Source organism: Sinocyclocheilus rhinocerous, unplaced genomic scaffold, assembly GCF_001515625.1.
Source record: "Sinocyclocheilus rhinocerous isolate Xijiao unplaced genomic scaffold, SAMN03320098_v1.1 scaffold397, whole genome shotgun sequence".
Taxonomy (NCBI): Eukaryota; Metazoa; Chordata; class Actinopteri; order Cypriniformes; family Cyprinidae; genus Sinocyclocheilus; species Sinocyclocheilus rhinocerous.
Window position 1 is genome coordinate 872,668 of NW_015663491.1, and position 22,460 is coordinate 895,127.

The window sequence follows — 22,460 nt, forward strand, 5'->3', positions numbered from 1 at the left end:
CCTAGTCATATATATATGCAAAGCTAATAATTTCATTGGCCTCACAACACAAATTAATTTTTAATTAAAATATGCATAAATAACGAAAATTTAATAAATTAATAATAATAATATATTTAAAAATATACAGTTGCTATACAGATATTACAGTGGTATGCAAGACATTTTGTAATTCTTTCTAGTTAAATTTATTTGCATAAAAATAAATTTTTAGTTTTGTATTTAAATTTGTGTATACATTTTTGTGTCAGACAAAATATATTTTATGAAACACTTTCTTTACCAGAAAGGAAAAAAAAACTGTATGAAACAAATAAACACAAACAATTAGTTTTTAAATTTGCAATAATAGCTGGTATGGAAAGTGACAGTTCCATCAGCTGGCCCAAGACTTGCTCACACTGGGCCCAGCCTATCAGACCATCTTTACTGTTGAGTCCTGAGAGGACATCCTCTCTTCATTTCATCAGAAATCAAAGGAAACCTAAATCTGAAGATTCAGATCTAGAGTGAATCACTTTTGCTTCTTGTTTCACCACTGTCTTTTGTCTCCTTATATTTCCTTCCTCTCTTCTTCACCCCCCTTATTAATATCCTCTCCCTCCCCTCCCCGTTGTCCTGTCAAGCTTTAATGTCTGTGCTCTCACCTTGTCTTGACCTCCTCACAGTTTAATGTTTGTCTGTTTTTGTTGTTTAAAATACAGCAGAACTGTGTGTACATTAGAAAATAGATGTATCACTTTAAAGTTTTGAGCCAATTACGTTAGGTAATTTTATGTTACACACATGTACAGTGGGGTCCAAAAGTCTACACTGTGTTGTCAGTCTTTTGAAACCCGCTGAGGTTTATATTCATCTTTTAGACATGCGCATGCTAAAATCTGTCTTTTCTGTCAATGCACTGCCACAGGCTTAGTTTGTATGAAGTCCAGCACATCGGTTGTGGAGCTTGTGATGCTCTTGTGCTCGCAGGTGAGATTTCTCTCTTTATTCTCTAATAATTTATTTTGAATAATTCACTTTGACTTCAGTATTTTCCATCACCGCACAAGTTACATTCATATTTCAGGCTTCATAAACAGTGAATAAACTGCACTTAAACAGCTTAAAATCTTGGAAAAGGTCACAGCGCTGCAGTGTGGCAACATTTCATCAATCTTTTGAGCCTCTTTTGAAGCTTTGTGCTTGACCTAAACAGAATCTGATTTCAGACCCACCCTACATTACGCTGAAGCCAGTGTGGGTATCAAAGTATTACTGCATACTTCTGAACTTCCAAAGCAAAATACATTCACATTTTATCAGTTCATGCATTCTGAGGGAATCAAACCCAAGACCTTTGCTTAGCACTATGCTTAACTGTTTGAGAGCTACAGTAATGCGTTTTTTGCTTCCAATAATTCAATTCAATTCAAGTTTATTTGTATAGCGCTTTTCACGATACAAATCGTTGCAAAGCAACTTTACAGCAAATAATGCCACTAAACTTCACGTATTCACATTCTGAAAGTATTCCTGTTGTTTTTCACAATCTTTATACAGAATTGATTAATCAACCGTGTCTGAAGGCATTTAGTGTTTAGAGATAAAGAATTTTCACTTACCTTTAAAACACTCCATTGAAAATCCATCACTGTGCTCCATAATATGCTTTGCTTTCAATCCACATGAGGAGAAATGTATTTTCTTACCACTAATCAAACATTTCAAAACAGAATTATCATAGAATTACATCTGGATGTCAGTATCTTATACTAGGAGCCCCACTGAACCTCTTTGAACTCTTCTGAATGATCAAGATTTCAGACTACCGCATCTCAGCAGGCTTCCTCTGCCTTCAGATTTGGAGTCAGGATTAGGAGCTTTGGGGTGTAGCAGTGGCCCATTCAGTGTTTGATGCCCTCTCATCTTCCTTTCCCCTCCCTCCTCTATTTCCCGTCATCGCTCCATCAGCACATATAGTATTACTGAAGCTCCAGGCCCTCCATTAGTGGCTCAGGGGACGAAACCGTACCCTAAATATTGATTGGCAGGAAGCAGAAGGTAATGGGAGCTGCCTGTGATGTGTCCTTCTAGAAGCATCTGCAGTGGATGCTAAGTGCATTCTGCCTCTCTTTCTCGATAGTCACTCTCGCTTATATGGCAAAGAGCCAATCAGGAAAGATCATCAGTGCATCTCTTCAGCAACCACATCAGGCGCCTAAATCATCCACACTGAAAAAAGACACAAACATTGTTTTTATTATAGGGCCGTCAACTGATTAATCGCATCCAAAATAAAAGTTTGTGTTTGTATATGTGTGTACGGTGTATATTCATTATGTATATATAAATACACACAGATGCATGTATATATTTAAGAAAAATTTTATATTTATATACAGTATATATGTGTGTGTGTGTGTATTTATATATACATAATAAATATGCACAGTACACACATATATATTTTAAACAAACTTTTATTTTGGATGTGATTATTCGTTTGACAGCCCTATAAAAATATGCAGAAACCAATAACATTTTTGCATTTTACACCTTGCAAGCATTTGCCTTTGGCACATTAAAATGTTTCAGTTATGACATTCAGTAAGGTCCATACTGGTTGTTATGTGTGGTTTCAGGAGTGGCAGAACTCCATACAAAAGAACGCAGGACTTGCATTCATCGAACTTATTAATGAGGGGAGGTATGTTGTATACTCATTAAAATTCCTTCTCGACTGGCATTGTTTATGTTAAGATTTTTAAAGTCATATTTCATACCAAAAACGATGTACACTCCTTCTGTATGTTTTTGTGAGATCTGGTGCAATTGATGGAAAGGAGATTCTCATTACGCAAAAATAAAAGTAATAATTTGTAAGTAATAACAGTTGACAATGTTATAATGCAAACTGTTCATGTCATTTACATATTTCGCTATGCTCAGGCTTCTGTGTCACGCCATGAAGGACCACATTGTCCGTGTCGCCAATGAGGCTGAGTTCATCCTCAACAGGCAGAGAGCAGAAGATGTGCACAAACATGCTGAGTTTGAGGTCAGTCAGTCAGTGTGGATCACTGTGTCATGGGTTCACAGTTTAAATACTTATCATGCGCAAGGTATGATGTGAAGATCCTTTCCTTTGCTCTTTCTTTTCATAGTCCAACTGTGCCCAGTACGCTGCAGACAGGAGAGAAGAGGAAAAGATGTGTGATCACCTCATCAGTGCCGCCAAGCACAGAGATCACGTGACCGCAAACCAGCTGAAACAGAAGATCCTCAATATTTTAACCAATAAGCATGGAGCATGGGGAACCATGTCACAGAGGTTCACAAACTCAGTTTATTGTTAACCTTTGCTGCTGGAATTCTGTTTCTTGTTTTCTGGCCATTCATCACCTCTTTGCTCTCTCTTATTTATTTCCCACCTCAGTCAGCTACATGATTTCTGGCGTTTGGACTACTGGGAGGATGATTTGCGCAGGAGGCGGAGATTTGTACGCAATGCCTTTGGCTCCACCCACTCGGACGTGGCTCTCAAATCTCTAGAGGAATACGGTCAGCCACAACACATCCATACACCTCAGTCTAATTTACAGTGCCCAAATATGTCTCAGAGACATAATATTAAAGTGATGTGTGTCCATACATTATACATATCCAAATACAGAACATTATTTTTGTCAGGGAAAAAAATACAAAAATACAAAATTGAAATATATGTTATTTATTTTTCATTATATTTATTTATTTTATTTGTTTTTTATTTTATTGTAATTTTTTATTTTATTAATTTTTTGCATGGACTGTTTAGAGAGTAATGATTGTGTGTGTATATATATATATATATATATATTATTTTTTATTTTTTTTGTATGGGCAGACCCTGAGGAAGAAGAGGGCATGAAGTCAAAGTCGTCGTTCCGTAGTCATTCGGTGGTCAATCAGAACCCTGAGACGGAGCTGATGCTGGAAGGAGATGATGACACCGTCAGTCTGCTGCAGGAGAAAGAGATCGACAACCTTGCAGGTATTCAGCGTTTCTGCTGCACTCAGGAGTCTATTATTTACAAGCAGCCTCCTCAAATCCCATTGTAAGGGTGCCATGGCACTATTAAACAAATTAGTTTTAAATGCCAGCTGCTTCTGCAGGAACCATTAGTGTGGTGATTCTTTGATGTATTGTTGATGCATGTGCTAATGTATACAACTGTACTTTATTCCCAGTGGCTTTTCGTCCGAGGGTATTTATCTCAAGAGGCAAGTTTGGTCCTTCAGTAAATGAGTATGCTAATTAGTGTTTTAGCCCAGAACAAGATCCAGCCCTTCTGCCTTTTGATGCAAATCTCAGCTGAAACCGCACAAGAGTATGATTATGAGCTACATCTGATTTTGACACTGAATGTCTGAATCACTAAATTAACTAATTAACTCTTATCAAAGTAGCCACTTACTCATTATCCTAATGAGTCGCTGACTGTATTTAACATACTGTGGCTATTTAATCATTATTTAATTAAGCTAATTAGCTTGTTTTTTCCTCAGATTTTAGTTTTTTTCCAAAATACTTTCTTAGTCATCTCTTTGTGGTTTGAAATCTGATGTCAGTTTTCAAAAAAATGAGCTATAAATGCTATGTGATAAATCACTGAGCCTTAGTCAAATAAACATTCTGATAACAGCAATCAGCTGATGGCACCACTAAAATGATCATTTTTAGGGATTGGTAATGGTAAAAGATGCTTTTTAAGACCAGACGATGTACATTTTTCAAAAAGATTATTTCATTTTCCAAAACTGGCCTTGAAATCCCAAGTTATTGGAAAATCTAACCATAATCACTTGACTAATCCAGGACTCAGGACTTTAAAATGTTAAGTTTCTCATTTTGTAGTATGGTTTCTTTCAGGTCCGGTGGTTTTGAGCACACCCGCCCAGCTCGTTGCTCCTGTGATCGTTGCTAGTGGCACGTTGTCGATCACCACAACAGAGATCTATTTCGAGGTGGATGAAGATGATCCAACATTCAAAAAGATTGATTCAAAGGTACTGTATGTGTCACTGATAATGAGTTACAGTATAGCCTTTTTTACATCTTTTATTTCACACAGAATTACTGTAGATTTTTAACAAGTTAACGAGAATATCATCCAGTCAGAATTTCAGGATCATGCATTGGTATTGCTGACTTCATCATGCTGTCTTCTTTGCTAACCACTGTTCCTCTGATTGTATTTAAATGCTTTGCTTTTGTGTTTGTCAGGTGTTGGCATATACTGAGGGTCTGCATGGGAAATGGATGTTCAGTGAGATCAGAGCAGTTTTTTCCAGACGCTACCTGCTCCAAAACACTGGATTAGAGGTCTTCATGGCCAACAGGAGTAAGATGCCAACATGTTTAACAACAATGTCAAACTGATGTTTAGTTCAAGGTTTTTAATGGCACTATTTCATTATCTCTACAGCATCTGTCATGTTCAATTTCCCGGATCAGGGCACAGTAAAGAAGGTAGTGTACAGTTTACCTCGGGTCGGCGTTGGCACCAGCTATGGCCTCCCTCAGGCAAGGTAAGGTGTAGGTTTTTTAATATTGAAACTGATTCTGTGATGTGAGATCAGTTTATTTCATTGGTAATTAACAGTAAATGTGTTATTTGCCAAAGCTAAATGATTGCTTGTTATTGTGCTGTTCCTCCCATAGACGGATCTCTCTGGCAACACCAAGGCAGCTCTTTAAGTCGTCTAATATGACTCAGAGATGGCAGCGGAGGGAGATTTCAAATTTTGAGTACCTCATGTTCCTCAACACGATTGCAGGTAAGATGATTCCTATGATTGCAACTAATAGTTTTATCACTACAAGCGATATAATGAATCAAATTGGGATATGTTACATGCTCACACACAACATTGTCTGTTGATGTTTGTTTGCAGGGAGGACCTATAATGATTTGAACCAGTATCCTGTCTTCCCTTGGGTCCTGACTAACTATGAGTCAGAGGACCTGGATCTTACCTTGCCTGGGAATTTCCGGGATCTCTCAAAGGTATGCCAGTCCTGAAAGTCTTTTACCATTACCCATTTAGAGCTACACAAATCATCCAGAATTTTTCAAAATACCCGATTTTGAATTTCAGATTTTTAATGTCGTCTTGTTTTTTTTGGACCCTACTGTTTGGTTTTGTAATTTAATTCAACTTCTTACTGTATTTTATTCCTGCGATGGCAAAGCTAAATTTTCAGCTTTTTTTTTCAGTTTTGTGGAAACTGTGATCATTTCTTTTAACTAATAACAGCTTGTATTTGAAATATTTTTTAATTATAAATGACTTTATTGTTACTCTTGATCAATTTAATGCTTGCTTGCTGAATAAAAGTAATAATTTCTTACTGACACCAAACTTTTGAATGGTAACCTATATGATATAAATATACTAATTTAAATATAATAATACTCAGCTTTCAGAGCCCTGAATCCAAAGTGAGCTGTAACTTTAAAAATATATATATATATATTTTAGTAATTTGTTTAGTATAATATCCAGAATCCCTTTTTCTCCTTCCTGTTTGACAATATAGCCAATCGGAGCCCTGAATCCAAAGCGAGCCGTGTTCTATGCCGAACACTATGAGACGTGGGAAGATGATGGAACTCCGCCCCATCATTACGCATCTCTGTACTCAACTGCGGCATCCACTCTCTTCTGGCTCGTCAGGATAGTGAGTCTTCACTATAGTCCATTTATATTGTATTATCTCTCAGAACTTGAAAATCCCAAAATTCTGCTTTTTAGAAAAGCTCTTATGAAAGTTGTTTAATTGGAAATTGTGCGCCACTTCCTTCATCCCACAGGAACCCTTCACCACATTTTTCTTGAATTGTAATAACAACAAGTTCGACCACCCCGATCGGACGTTTTCTGGCATTGCACGCTCTTGGCGAAGTTGCCAGAGGGATACATCAGATGTTAGGGTGAGCAAAATTTTGTGAGGTAAAACGATTCTGTAACTCGTCAACATGTTTGTCAACACCTTTGTTTGTATAACAGGAGTTGATCCCGGAGTTCTACTACCTCCCTGAGATGTTTGTGAACAGCAGCGGATATGACCTGGGGGTGAGAGAGGACAGGACAGCCGTGTGTGATGTGGAACTACCAGTCTGGGCCAAAAAACCAGAGGACTTTGTTCGCATCAACAGGATGGTGAGGAATGGAAAGATTATGTGTGTCTAAGCACCTTTGTTTGGTCCACATTAGTGCGCAATTTCAGCTGCCATTAGGATTAATAGTCCAATTCAGCCAGTGTTTCAAGAATCAAAAGCAGCTCTAGTTTGTAGAAAAAAAGAAATGAAGAAGTGAACCTGGCACAGCCTTTACAAGGCTAGTAATTTCTTTTTGAAGCCCTGATTGGTCCTTGTGTTAACCCTGTTGTCTTCTTCATGTCTCAGGCGCTGGAGAGTGAATTTGTGTCCTGTCAGTTGCACCAGTGGATCGATCTCATCTTCGGCTACAAGCAGAGAGGACCGGAGGCCATTAGGGCTCTCAATGTTTTCCATTACCTGTCTTACGAGGGATCTGTGAACTTGGACACCATCACCGACCCCCAGCTCAGAGAGGTAAGACCCCTCGCCAGAGAGGTCAGTGAGTATTGATCCAGTGGAGGATATCGATCTAGGAACTTGTCCTGCTTGTGTGAATCACGTTAAGCTGTGTTTTTGGTGGGTTTTTATTAGACATTGACCAATGTTGTTTTTTTATAATACTGATGTGTTTTTTTTCAATACATTTTTTTTATTGACATCTTTACATGTCTCAATAAAATATGCAGAATGAAATGCTTTGTTATTTTAGTAAAAATAAAACAAAATAATGCAGAACAAAAAAACATTCAAAGCTGTTAATAACATTGATTATTACATATTTACTATTGCAATAATAACCATTAATCTCAAAACGCTTAATGTAGACAATAATCTCAAAATGCTTAATGTCAGTATAACAATCTTAAACTAATTAAATAATTAATCATAAGTAATCTTAATGACATCTTTACATGTCTCAATAAAATATGCAGAATGAAATGCTTTGTTATTTTAGTAAAAATAAAACAAAATAATGAAGAACAAAAAAACATTCAAAGCTGTTAATAACATTGATTATTACATATTTACTATTGCAATAATAACCATTCATCTCAAAACGCTTAATGTAGACAATAATCTCAAAATGCTTAATGTCAATATAACAATCTTAAACTAATTAAATAATTAATCATAAGTAATCTTAATGTGAAGCATTTTAGTAACATCTCAAAAACTCTATTAAATAAGATAACAAAATATTTAATATTTTAAATAAATAATAGTAATATTAAAATGTTTCATGTCAATAATTAGGATTAATTATTATTGACAGTAAGTATTATTGACAAAACACTTAATGTCTTAATAGTTAATCCTATTTTTTTTACATTTCGAAAGGTCTAATAATGTATTAAACAATTAAAATAATTTATTAAACAATTGACACAAATTTAAAGTATGATATTATTATAATTAAAATATTGAATATTTACCTGTAAACACCAGTTTCCTGTTTAACACACAAGAGTGCAGTGCTGTTTTTATCAAAAAATTTGACGTTAGAAAAAATGTAATCTTATATGATAAGCTTAATCATTAGTCTTTCATGATGTTTCCTGTCAATATCTTTCTCTCCTCTGTCCAAAATGAGTGAATATGTTTATTTCATTTCTATGTTGACAGCAGTGTTCAGCTTGTCCATGTCTGTAAATGTCTGTCAGATGTGAGGCAGCTCAGGGGTCTGTCAGCTAAAGATGTAACAGCTTGTTTTGTCTCCTTGTCATCTTTTCAGTCTATGGAGGCTCAGATTCAGTCATTTGGACAGGCTCCATCACAGCTGCTAATAGAGCCTCACCCTCCACGCAGTTCCGCCATGCACCTGGTGAGTCTTTATTATATCTCTTCAAGACACCTCTATTTATTGTGATCTATATTAAATTTTTTTTTTATCAGTTATCTATATTAGATCTCTTTTAAAGGGGTCATATGATGCGATTTAAATTTTTCCTTTCTCTTTGGAGTGTTACAAGCTCTTGGTGCATAAAGAAGATCTGTAAAGTTGCAAAGACTAAAGTCTCAAATCCAAAGAGATATTCTTTATAAAAGTTAAGAGTCAGCCACGCCTACCTAAAACGGCTCGTTCTAACACGCCCCCACATACCTACATCACGATATAATGTACAGTATGTGGAAAATAATGTTTTTTGAACCTTAAACCGCATAAACACATTTCATTACACCAAATACACAAAATAATGTTCTTTTTAGCAACATCATATGACCCCTTTAAATAGATAAATATTGTCTCTTGTTATTACATCTTTTATCATGATTTGTCTTTATTACTTTCATTTTATGTAGCTCAGAATTGCAGCTAGTTGTGATGGACCAAATTTTGTCGTAAATGCAAAATGCTGCCACAAAGTGGAAAAATGACAGTCCGGTAGTACATAAACTTTATATTTAGCTGGTTCGGACACTGATTTACACTTAGAAGGCTGTCTAGGGTTGGCTGTTACACATATCACCCAGCCCTACCCCCTCCTGATGGTCCAAACCAGCCCAAAACTGATCCTAAACTACATCCTTACCCAGAATCCCACCCTGTGGTTTTCACCTTGTTTGCTCCATTGTAATTTACCTTTCTAATTCCCTGTCCCTTCCTTTCTCCTTTTTCTTCCCAATTTTTCCTCTTCCTCCTCCTCTTTCTCTCTTCTGCTCATTAGTGTTTCCTTCCTCAGAGTCCTCTAATGTTCAAGGACCAAATGCAGCAAGATGTAATCATGGTGCTAAAATTCCCCTCCAACTCTCCTGTCACGCACGTGGCGGCCAACACGCTGCCTCACCTCAGCATTCCCGCTGCGGTCACGGTCACATGCAGCCGGCTGTTCGCCGTCAACCGCTGGCACAACACAGTCGGTGAGCACTACCATTTGCAACTTTCTTAGATGTAACCATTGAATTAACCACCTTTTTTACTGTTTAGTGCAAGTTTATTTACAATATTAGCGATATGTTTTGTTTAGGTCTCAGAGGTGCTCCGGGATACTCATTAGAACAGGCTCATCACCTTCCTATTGAAATGGACTCTCTGATTGGTAAGTTCCTCAGATCATGTGACCATGTGTTTAGCCAGTAACTTGTGTCACTAGGCCTGAAATTCCATCAGTTAAAGGCATAGTTCACCCAAAAATGTGAATTCTGACATGATTTATTCCCATTCATGTCCAAACCTGAATATCTTTCTTCTGTTGGACACAAAATAAGATATTTTGAAGAATGTAGGTAAGCAAATGGTTTCAGTGCCCATTGACTTCCATTGTAGTTTTTGCTCCATTAAATGAAAGTCGAAGTCAATGGGAACCGAAACTGTTTGGTTACCAACTTTCTTCAAAATATCTTCTATGTTCTGCAGAAGTAAGAAATGCATACAGGTTTGGAATGACGTGAGGGTGAGTAAATTATGAGAGAATTTTCATTTTTGTGTGGACTGTCCTTTTAAAAGTCTGATGAAACTTGGTTGTATCTTCAGACTCAAACTGGATATTTTTCCAATATTCACACCTGGTCTGTGTTTTCTTTCCCAGCCAATAACTCTGGCATTAGTAAAAGGCAGATCACAGATTTGGTGGATCAAAGCATTCAGATCAACACGCACTGCTTTGTGGTGACAGCCGACAACCGCTACATCCTGGCATGTGGTTTCTGGGACAAGAGTTTCCGTGTTTACTCCACTGAGACAGGTGCTTGTGTCTTTTGGGATTTTATGCCATTTTGTATGCCAACTTGTACATATAAAAGACTTTCACTCTTTACTACAAAAAAAATGTCTATGTGCACATATATATGCTCATCTGCTCACTCTTCATTCAGGGAAACTCACTCAGATCGTGTTTGGTCACTGGGATGTGGTGACCTGTCTTGCGCGATCTGAGTCCTACATTGGAGGTGATTGCTACATTGTCTCTGGCTCACGAGATGCAACCCTTCTGCTGTGGTACTGGAGCGGACGACACCACATCATCGGAGACAATCCCAACAACAGTGAGCACAAATGACCCAGAGTACATGAGTATCGCTTTCATTTACGTAACTCAGTGCTCAACAAGGCTGCATACATTTAATCCAAAACACTGTAAAACAGTAATATTGTGAAATATTATTACAATTTAAAATAGCTGTTTTTATTTTAATGCATTAAATGTAATTTTTTCCTGTGATGCAAAGCTAAATTTTCAGCAGCCATTACTCCAGTCTTTAAAGTCACATGATCCTTCAGAAATCATTCAATATGCTGATTTGGTGCTCAGGGAACCTTTCTGATTATTATTAATATTGAAATTAGTACTATTTAATATTCTTTGTGGAAGCTGTTTTTTTTTCTCAAGATTCTTAGAGGAATAGAAAGTTTTCTATCAAATAGAAATCTTTTTGCTGTCACTCAGATCAATTACTGTAATTGCGTCCTTGCAGTATTATTTTCTTAAAAATAAAATCTTACTAACTGACCCCAAACTTTTGAACAGTATAGTGTGTAAGATATCACATACATAGGACATATTTTAATACTTAACATTGATGTTACATGCTGAATATATTAAATTCATTCCTTTTTATTGCCTGCTTGCCTACCTTCATCTCATTCCTAACAATCTTCTTTTTCATTTTTACTTTGGTGTGGTAATGGGTTTTAGTTCTGTGGCAAAAAAAAACAAAAGTTTGATGAGATTTTTAGGATTCTAGAAGCTGACCTTCTGTTGTATTGTAGGTGATTATCCAGCACCTCGAGCGGTTCTCACAGGCCATGACCATGAGGTGGTGTGTGTGTCAGTGTGTGCTGAACTGGGACTTGTCATCAGTGGGGCCAAAGGTCAGTCTGAGAGGAAGCAATCTGAATATTAGCATATCAGAAATCAACTCTTTTCATACTAGTATTGGTTTCTATGAGGGCTTATATAAACCCATTACAGTTAAGGAATTAAATATGTCTTAAAGATGTTTATTTAAAAAAATTGTGATTGTAATTTTTTCCTAATTTCTCCGTTTTTAGTGTCTCTGCTTGCTGTGTAATGACAGAATTGAGAGTTTCTTGCTGTTGTCTTGTTTTACAGAGGGGCCATGTTTGGTGCACACCATCACAGGAGATTTACTGCGGGCCCTAGAGGGCCCTGAGAACTGTGTCTGGCCCCGTCTGATCTCTGTGTCCAGTGAGGGCCACTGTATCATCTACTATGAGAGAGGACACTTCTGTAACTTCAGCATTAACGGCAAACTCCTGGCACAGATGGAGATCAATGACTCCACACGTGTAAGAGGAGACATACATATTGGAACAGAAACAAATACACATTAATCACATTAGTCTCTGTATTTAATCTGCTTTTGTGTTCCCCCAGGCCATTCTGTTGAGCAGCGACGGTCAGAACTTGGTAACAGGAGGTGATAACGGTGTTGTTGAAGTCTGGCAGGCCTGTGATTTTAAGCAGCTGTATATTTACCCAGGCTGTGACGCAGGCATCAGGGCTATGGACTTATCCCATGACCAGAGGTGGGCACACCTGACCTAAAAATAATAATATACATATACATTGAACATTCATTTTAACAATGTTGTTTTGTTAAATAAAAACATTTCTTGTAAAAAAAAAATATAATTTATAATATAATATACATATATATTAGTGCTGTCAAACGATTAATCGTGATCAATCGCATCCGAAATAAGTTTTTGTTTACATAATATATGTATGTGTGCTGTGTATATTTATTATGTAAATATAGGGAGGGGGTCTGGGGTGGGATTAAGATGCAGCGGTGAACGTAGTCTTTGTAAATACAAACTGCAATGGCGCAGTTCTTCACTACAAGGGGATAAAAATCATACTTCCCGCTCGCTCTCCATTACGGAAAATCCCATAATCCTTTAATTTATTTATTAATTACTTGCTGTAAGATATTGTGTAGTTCCAACAAAATGATGATGATGATTTGGATGATTATAGATGAAGGCCTGCCGATTCACGGGGAGGAAGTGAACTGCTCAGACAGGAAACAAGCTTCTCTTTCCTCTTTGTATATTTGGTAATTGTTTTGTCATATATGTAAATATTGTGATGGTTAGGAAAGCCAGGCATGTAAGCGGGCCATAAAAAAATAATAACGAGAAAAAATCAACAAATAAAAAAAAGAGAAAAAGAAACCCTCCCTCACTCACACGTTTCATTTATGAAAAAAAAGAACAATTATTAATGTTGACGTTTTTGTATCAGACACATTGCACCGGTAACAACCCATAATTTATCATCGTATAAGGATTTATTTTTCTTTGGTCTTCTACCACATTTTAGACCCATTCTCCATTGTATAATTTGTGCATTGATGTTTGTTGTATTTAAATAATATTATAATCATATGTGATGATTACGTTGTACAACCACAGCCACAGTAAGCAATATCCTTGTAGCCGAGAGTGACTGCAGAAACGCGGTTTAATACATGGATTGAGATGTTTGAAATCCGCATACACGAATACTGAGACATTTTTTTCATCCCCCTATTTAAAAAGTGTGAGAGAAAAGAGTGAGAAGGATATTTTTCAATCAACAACACTGATATTGAAATATAGTTGTTTTACTACAGGAGTGTAATTACTAGTCAGCTGGAAGCTAAGACTGAGTTCAGAAATGAAAACACAAATAAATTATGCAAATAATTTGTTGATCTGCCTTTTCATTGGCCATTGGATGTGAATTATACATGAGACAGCTGCGCATACATAACCTGCAGGTCTGTCACTGTGTAGGTGAGTGGTCAGTACTGTATATTTGATTTGATTTGTACATTTGCTAAATATCTTTTGTTCATTTATTTTGCAAGGTGTATCTGATCATGATGATTGCATATTATTTTAAATTATTTTACTTTATATGTCTGCATCGTTTGTGGAGAGGAGAGGAATAGTTTTTGGCAGGAAGTAAATAATGGATGATTTATTTAGATTCAGATGTAATTTTTAAATTCAGTCCCCACCTGCTGTTTCATGGATTTGCTGCAACTTGAATAAACCAGAATCTCACAGGTGTCTCTTAAAATGTTTAAATATTAATTCATGCCAATATATAGATCAATAACTGTAAAATAAAATTGTTTCCTTTTTGTCGTATTTACAATAAAACAAGCCAAAACATCTTTTTGAAGTACTGGTGTGTTTTTCTTTAAACAACTAGATCTGAATGTCCTTAAATACTGAATGTCCTGAATGGAATGAGGTCAGTTAGCTTTTTAATGGAAGGGATACAGCTACAGCTGGAAGTAAAGCAAAATCTCGCCATAAAATAACAAATTAAATTTGCTACCGGTCAGATTGTGTTTTATTAACGTCTACACCTATTTAAACCCTAAATCTAACCTCAAAATAATGTAAATACAGTAACTGTTCAACGTGGCAAAAAATGTAAGCTTCGAAGCTTTTACACATGCTGTTTCATTCAAATTCCCTTTAAGGCAAGTCATGTCACTCGGCGGCCATCTTTGAAACACCGGCCCCACAAGTACTCCTCGCTGCAGACTGTAGTGCGGTGACGTCACATAGTTTTTTTTGTTTTTTGTTAACCTATGTCACGTACGTATGTGTTTGCCACGCATGCGCAAAGTGACGTAACGCATGTCTTAAATTCGCATGCGCGCCGTACTGACTGGCGTTAATGCACATGTACAGGTTCATTCACTTCCGGATGTTCAAAAGGTATGGTGGATTCGAGATTCGGTGGCAGTAAGTCAAAGAACATTAACTTACTTATGTTTTCTTAAAAAATGTGCGTTTGCGTTAACGGCTTTTAATTGTAAGGATGCTTTGTAGAGATGCACCGATTGCAATTTTCTTGGCCGATTCCGATTTTCGATTTTTTGGAAGTGTGACCTGCCGATACCGATTTTTGCAGATTCCGATTTTCTTTCTAAGAACTATAATTTGACAGCATATACAAACAAAAATCTATGCAAATTTCAATGCAAAAATTATTTACATAATAAAAGAAATTATTAAACATTACAATTCCCCCAATCTGGACTAAGTTACAGATTTTCTCTCACTTAAACAACTCTCAAAATAAAGTGCTCTGTGACTGGAAAGAGGAAGAAATAGTTAACTTAAAATGAGTTTCTGTATGTAACAAAACAGATGTCATTTACCACTATGTTTATAAATGGTAATTTTTTCCCTAACCTTATTAAATGTGTCATCTTTCACATCAAAGTCTTACTTTAGAATTGTTACCATTCAAATTAAATTAGTATTAACGCACTCTATCTTTCCACTGCTGAGGAAACAGAAGCTGCATCTGAAGTGGCATTAGACGCATTTACACAGACAGTTTGATGAAGCTGAGGTGCCATAAATGCATTTACACTGCAAAATTTCAAATGCATAAATTTTATAAGATTAAGATTATAAGATGTTAAATATACAAAATGTTGAAAAAATGCAATGATACTTTTAAATATGACTAAACCACCAGTAGGTGGCGCCAAATGTCTGTTTTAATGAGTCATTTATTCATTCATTCAACCGATTCATTCAAACGGCTGAATGATTCAGAAACGAGGCAATTGACTGTCTTTATGAATAGACCACTGAATCATTGACTCACTCGATTCATTCAAAAACGTGGATTCATTCAGTAATGAAACACCACTGTGTGTTGCTCTGAGACACACAACAGTTCTGCTGTGGCTTTGATCGGAACTATTTTCGTCAGCGAAATTGAGCAAAAACAGTCAATATTTTGTCTAAAATCTAAGTCACTTAATTTTAACTAATTGTTTATTTAAATACTATTGTATAAAATCAGTGTCGCATTGCAATCGTGTTGATATTGATATTCGGGGAAACATCATGGCCGTATAATGTTGCTTACCCTACAATGAATGCAATTAAAATTAGAACCATTCTCACGCGAAACGACATGTTTACACGCGACTGTGAGTGTGCGCGTGGCTGTGACGTCATTGCCGGAACCGCTGGCAATAGAAGGATCGGCTCGGAATTAGGCTTGCCGTGATAGACGGTGTTGACGGTGATACCGTTGTTAAGCCGCAACACCGGTTACGTCACTAAAATGGGCACACCGCTTTTACAAGCTATTTAAAAGCGAAGGAAAGCGAGGAAAAGAGGGAATGCCCCGCCCCCGCGGTGATACCGGTATTACCGGTGTTGTCACGCCGATTAACCGGTGGGAAAATTTCCTCACCGACACAACCCCACTCGGAATCAGCAAGACGTGAGACTGACTGGCCGATTCCGATCACTGGCCGGTCAATCGGTGCATCTCTAATGCTTTGGTCATAATCATAAAGAGTGTCATTGCAAATGTGTGCAATTTCAAAAATGTATGACATGTTTTATGATGTGTGTTAGTAGGTCTTTAAAAGTCTTATTTCGCCTAAAATGAGCCTTTAAAGATGTCTTAAAATAGAGCAGAAAGACTTTTATTAATAAAGTAATGCAATTGATTGTTTGCCATGTTGTTTCTCATATTTGTCATCTTTTTCATTAACTAACATTATCAAACATTAATAGACACTGTAACAAATGTATGGTGTTAGTTCATGTTAATGAATACATTAAAGGCACAATATGTAAGTTTTCGCTGCTAGAGGGCGCGTATTCAAAACAAACAAAGAAACAAATATACAATCCTCTGAACCAATCTCAGCTCATATATTTTGTTTTACTCAAGGAACACATTAATTAAACACACCTTGGAATTGACAACCATAATTTTTGGCTTGTCTTTAGTCTTACTTTGTTTAATAATTATTACACAAATACTATTATAAAACTACTTTTCACTATTATTTATTTACTATTAATTTATTCTTCATTATTGTCTATTCTGCATTATTCCACCCTTGATATTACATATTCTACTTGCTATTATTCATCTATTGTTATTCATTTATTATGGTATTATACATACATTTGTTGGTATTATATATCTATATCACTTATGTTATTGTACTGTTGTACTCACTATTTTATTATATTATTCACTTTACTACAACTTGTACTACATATACTTTTTAATATTACATATCACTTTTACTATATTTTTATTGTGTACTGTATCAATGCATAATATTTTACCACTGTAACTGTAAGTTTTACTGGATCCATAAATGATTATCAGTTACATTTGTTACTGTTTGTTGTGGAGTTTATATCTGTATAGAGTGCTATGAAAATAGAAAGCAGACAGTGTGTCACTTTTTGATTTGTATTCGCTGGTTTTATTCCATTTTCTCAATTATGGTAAATGATTAGTATTTAAAGATGTATTATTTCGATTTTTCCCCCAGCATTTCAAAGGGAATGAGCTGTGTTCTGACCTGAGGCACAAGAAAAGCTCAAATGTTGGGGTTGAAGACAGAGAAAGCAATGATAAAACTTAATTTAATTTAATGTACATTAAAATTACATTACATACTACATTAATATTAGAATTGTTAACCGAAAAAATCAACCAAATCAACAAGAGTGCGAGTGTGAGCTTTCACAGTTTCTTACGAAAATTAATCATTTTCCAAGCCTAACTAAATAACTGGAGACAGAGTTATTTTTATCTCCATGTAGATCACAAACTACTCAAATCGGCTGAAAAATTTTAACATTGTAGTGTTTTTATCCAGAGAAAAACGCAGCTTTCCCATTTACCTCCATTTGTTTTTAAAGCAGTCTTGACCGGATAAACATGGCGGACGCGTTGACGACGTATTGCAGCAACGGCTCAAAGCGGCCAATGAGGCGTCTAGGTATTTATATGTCTTTGCTTCTAAAGGCAGCTGCAGTGACGCGCTGAAGTTACCGGTTAGGGATTGGCTCTTTTACTCAAATGGCGGGAAAACTATAGGAGTGACACCGTTTCAGAACGTGTATCAAACTTAGTTAAGTTGAAATGTCTGAAAAACTACATTTAATCTAATTTTACTCAGGCTGTTTAATAGTATTTACTGATAGAACGTTTTCTAGAATTTCGCTGAACACTTTTTCCTGCGTTATGATTGCTATTACACTGCTTTATCAGACGTCCTCATTCTGCAGAGTTTCAGCACTTGGAAACGGTGAGTTTTTTTCCTGAATTTAAACTACATTTAAAATATTTGTTTGGTCATACATTATCTTGGTTAATCATTTACAATCATGTTGTGACTGGGACTTGACGTTTTTGGAGAAAAATACGTTGTGGTCTTGAGACAACAACTTATGTCTATAAGAAAATTACATTGATATCACAAGAACAGAATTACGAAAAGCCTCGCTTGTATCACTGATTATTGTGTTTACAGTTTGTTTAAATATTTACTTTATATCAAGTTCCTGTCAAGTTATGTTACCAATTTTGAGGTGTCTGTCAATCTAGCACTGACTATTAAGCTAATCGCTAATCGAGTGTTACAAGCTCTTGGTGCATAAAGAAGATCTGTAAAGTTGGGAAAGTCTGGGTCAGTCAGCATCAATAAGCAACAATAAAATGAGGTTATAATATATTTTTTAATAAGATAATGTCTCAAATTATAATGTAAGAGCCACTCTGTATTCCATGCACTAATGAGAGAATATAATGACACAGTAAGCAGGGCTATGAGTTACTAGTACACCTCTTACTGCACTTCAGAAACACTCAACCCCAATCTGACCTCCCGACACTAACAGCAGCGCTTCTCATGACACAGAGGTACCACTGAATCAATGTCCTGCATTCATCAGACCGAACCGTTGGTATTTGTATTTCCAAGAGCTGACCCTGTATTAAGGAATGTTGCTTATGTCTTTCCCACAATGCATTTGTGCTTATGTTCCATATACCTAAAAACTGCAAAAATGGTTAAATGTGACTTACATTGTCTAGTTAAGATAAAGAAATATATTGTCAATATCAAAATAATTGAAATTATATTATTTACACTGATTACAAAAAAAGGTCCCCATCTCGCGTATGAACAAGCGCTGTGCGACCACAATAGAAAGAAAATCCGCATAAGGGTTTATCTCTGAAGAGGTATCGGCAATTCAAATCATTTTCTGTCTGCTTAGAAAGGTTTTTGGGAACAAAGGATACTAATTATCAGGAATCAAGTTAGCTAAAAGTCCTTTCAGTTTTCCTCTGAAACATATGAACAATACTGGACCCATAAAAACATCACATTTCTAAGGTGCTTCAACAGAAAAAGACATGTTTGAACTTGAATAAAAAAAGAAAATGTATTTATTACGTATAAATAAAAGTTATAATAATGACCATAAATAAACAAGAAACCCCCTTCTTGACGGTCATCATTTTCCCTGCACCTTTATGTGATCAGATTACAAAATGGTTCAGTTCATCGGTCCACTCGGCCGCGTTCCGAATCCTCATAAACCCTTTTTCTCTTTTGGTGCCCTTTCCACTCGTTCCCTTCCCTTTCAATGCTAGAAAGGGGAGAAGAGGGAGCGAACAGTCTCCGTGGAGCAGGCGGAAAAGTCTTCAGACTCGGGCGTGGTGGTGGTGGTAGTGGTAGAGGGACATGGACTGGGGATGAGGGCTGGAGCGGGGAGTCCGCTGGGCGGCTGGGACAGGGGGTCGAGGTGCAGACCAGGGCACAGACTGGGAGTAAAGGCTGGGATGTGGAGGCTACAGGTTGGCTGGTTGGTCCAGGGAGCTGCGCTCACATTCTGGTGGCATCCTCGTCGGAGAATCTGCCTCTCCTTATCAAGAGCGGTGGTCTGATGGAAGAAGGGGGAATTTTAGTCATGTGACAGAACATGTGCATGAGAGCAAAATAAAATACTCCAAATAAAGTCACGGATGTGGAGGCTACAGGTTGGCTGGTTGGTCCAGGGAGCTGCGCTCACATTCTGGTGGCATCCGTCGGGGAGAATCTGCCTCTCCTTATCAAGAGCGGTGGTCTGATGGAAGAAGGGGGAATTTTAGTCGTGACAGAACATGTGCATGAGAGCAAAATAAAATACTCCAAATAAAGTCACTCCCAGAAGTCACCAAAATACAGTTTTGGGTGAACTGTCCCTTTAATAAAAATTATTTCTTAATTATTTATAAAACAAAAGTAATTTAATAACAATTAAAATACATTAAAAAAAATTATATTTAATAAAAAATTAAGTTAACATGACAACAATAAATTAAATGTAAATACACTACAGTTCAAAAGTTTGGTGTCACTTTTAAGAGTTTTTTTAAATGTTTTTGAAAAAAGCCTTATGCTCACCATGGCTGCATTTATTTTATAAAATAAACAGTACTAACTGTAATACTATGAAATATGATTTAAAATAGGTATGTTATATTTTAAAATGTAATTTTCAGCAGCCATTAATCCAGTCTTCATTTTCACACGATCCTTCAGAAATTGTACTAATATGCCGATTTGGTGCTTAAGATACTTTTTATTATTATTATTAATGTTAAAAAACATTAAGCATAGTTGCTTAATTTATTTAATTTTTTTATTTAAATTTTTTTAAACCATGATACATTTTTTCAGTATTCATTTGCATCCTTGCAAAATAAATAAATAATAAAAATAAATAATAATTATTCCCAAAAAAATTTACTGACCCCAAACCAGTCATTTACAGTGTATATTTAAAACTAATAGATATATTTACTAAGTTTCTTTATTAAAAGTGAGTTTCTATTAAACAAACAAACATTGGGGACAACAGTGGGACTGACTGCCAAGCACTTTATTTCTGTACAAGGTTGAAGCTCATGAGAAGCTGATTAGAAGCAGGACAGTGACACAAGCAGCACACTGAGGGGAAAGCACATAAAATATGTCAGTTGCCATGATGTTGAAGCAAATCATGCACATTCTCTCCACCTGAAAACTTTCACACACATGAATGACCACAGCAGCAGTTTTTGATCATGATATAAGCAGGTTTCAGTGCCCACACTGGGGTTCAACAAGACAGGGGCTGGCGTGCTTCAGTGGACACATGGCGTTACCTTATCCAAAACATGCCCGGGTTCTGATAGAAATCCAACGACCCTGATCTCTGGATGGAAAAGTCATGGTCGAGCTAAGCGAAGAGAAATCAGTGGAGCTCAGTGCACAATGCTCAGAAATCATCAGCTGTAAATCCATTTTAACTGTTAGTAAAGAAAATCATTTCAAAGTATTATAGTGTTTGAATTCTTTGGCCTCCGAGTCCCAGCAAAGCTGTCCATCACACATGGTGTCTGGTTCTCCGCTCACTGGCTCTTTAATGTTTATTTGGCGTCTGATTCTTAACTTCAGGCTTTGACAGTCAGTGTGGGCTTACCGTCATCACAGACACTCCCGGGGTGTTGTTGCTGGGCTTTGGCCCAGTGTTAAAGTGCTTCTTGATCTTTCCTGCCACTGACAGCTGGTGCTCGTTTTCTGACAGACCGTCATTCTGAAACAGCCATTGAAATGAAGCCAATCAGTTACTATAGTTATGAAACAAGAGGACTAAAAAGTATTAAGACTGTGTCAGTCCTATAATTTAGCAATAAAGATTCGTACACAGTATATTGTAATGGATCCAGGTTGAATTACTCACAGTGACCCAGGGATGTTCCAGCACCTGCAGTGCTGTGTATCTCTGATCCACTTCCACCTGCAGCATAGACACTATCAGCTCCTGAGGAGACAGACGGGACAGAGAGAGTTAGTGCCAAACCCTGATGCCAATCATGACCTTAAATTGGAGAACACAATGACTTACAGTAAACAAAAAGTAAAAAATAAATACTACTAATAAAAATGATTACTGTTTAATAATAATAGTATGTAGGCTTTTTAAAACTAAAACTCAGTTTGATTTTAAAGATTCTAAATTTCGTAATTTGTCTATGATACATTATTTTCTAGTCAGAAAATAATGTATCACTGTAGACAAATTTTGAAATGATCATTATTATTAGTATAATCATATTATTTAGATTTTTAAAGCCTACATATTATCATATTGTTTTTTATTTTAAAAAGCCCAAATATTATTTATGATTATACAATTTTTCTTAAAAAACACATTATAATAATTTTTGCTTTTAAAAACACCACAAATTATTTACTATCATATTATTTTGCTTTAAAAAACACATATTATTTAGAATATAATTTTGATTATAAAAAGCCCAAATGTTACTTATTATCAAACTATTTTTGCTTTAAAAAATATTATTTAATATCATAATTCTTGCTTTTAAACACACCACAAAGTATTTATCATATTATTTTGTTTTTAAAAAACCCACGTTATTTATTCTCATATAATTACTATTTTAAAACACAACTTATGTTATCATATTATTTTGAATGTTGTTTATTTTTTTAAACAATACACACACACACACACACACACACACA

At 36.1% G+C, this 22,460-nt stretch overlaps 2 protein-coding genes across 3 annotated transcripts in view; one reads left to right on the forward strand and one right to left on the reverse strand.

Moving 5' to 3' along the window:
* Positions 1-12,634, forward strand: part of LOC107728815 (neurobeachin-like) — a 142,104-nt gene extending 129,470 nt beyond the window's left edge. The window contains exons 35-57 of the mRNA XM_016539088.1: positions 911-972; positions 2,625-2,689; positions 2,932-3,040; positions 3,147-3,313; positions 3,419-3,543; positions 3,869-4,015; positions 4,895-5,031; positions 5,249-5,366; positions 5,451-5,553; positions 5,687-5,802; positions 5,920-6,032; positions 6,566-6,706; positions 6,840-6,959; positions 7,036-7,188; positions 7,434-7,601; positions 8,860-8,949; positions 9,794-9,986; positions 10,094-10,165; positions 10,655-10,810; positions 10,941-11,111; positions 11,836-11,937; positions 12,179-12,375; positions 12,464-12,634. Of these exons, the coding sequence (XP_016394574.1) occupies positions 911-972; positions 2,625-2,689; positions 2,932-3,040; positions 3,147-3,313; positions 3,419-3,543; positions 3,869-4,015; positions 4,895-5,031; positions 5,249-5,366; positions 5,451-5,553; positions 5,687-5,802; positions 5,920-6,032; positions 6,566-6,706; positions 6,840-6,959; positions 7,036-7,188; positions 7,434-7,601; positions 8,860-8,949; positions 9,794-9,986; positions 10,094-10,165; positions 10,655-10,810; positions 10,941-11,111; positions 11,836-11,937; positions 12,179-12,375; positions 12,464-12,634 (2,996 nt within the window). The remainder of the gene's footprint in view (positions 1-910; positions 973-2,624; positions 2,690-2,931; positions 3,041-3,146; positions 3,314-3,418; positions 3,544-3,868; positions 4,016-4,894; positions 5,032-5,248; positions 5,367-5,450; positions 5,554-5,686; positions 5,803-5,919; positions 6,033-6,565; positions 6,707-6,839; positions 6,960-7,035; positions 7,189-7,433; positions 7,602-8,859; positions 8,950-9,793; positions 9,987-10,093; positions 10,166-10,654; positions 10,811-10,940; positions 11,112-11,835; positions 11,938-12,178; positions 12,376-12,463) is intronic.
* A 7,053-nt stretch (positions 12,635-19,687) lies between these two features.
* Positions 19,688-22,460, reverse strand: part of LOC107728871 (serine/threonine-protein kinase DCLK1-like) — a 53,981-nt gene continuing 51,208 nt past the window's right edge. The window contains exons 14-18 of one of the 2 annotated variants that reach the window (XM_016539170.1): positions 21,652-21,732; positions 21,391-21,504; positions 21,074-21,147; positions 19,912-20,010; positions 19,688-19,728 (exon numbers count right to left, since the gene is read on the reverse strand). In XM_016539170.1, the coding sequence (XP_016394656.1) occupies positions 19,953-20,010; positions 21,074-21,147; positions 21,391-21,504; positions 21,652-21,732 (327 nt within the window). In that variant the 3' untranslated portion in view covers positions 19,688-19,728; positions 19,912-19,952. Of the gene's footprint in view, positions 19,828-19,911; positions 20,011-21,073; positions 21,148-21,390; positions 21,505-21,651; positions 21,733-22,460 lie in introns of both variants that reach the window. The other variant, XM_016539169.1, reaches the window with a different exon arrangement.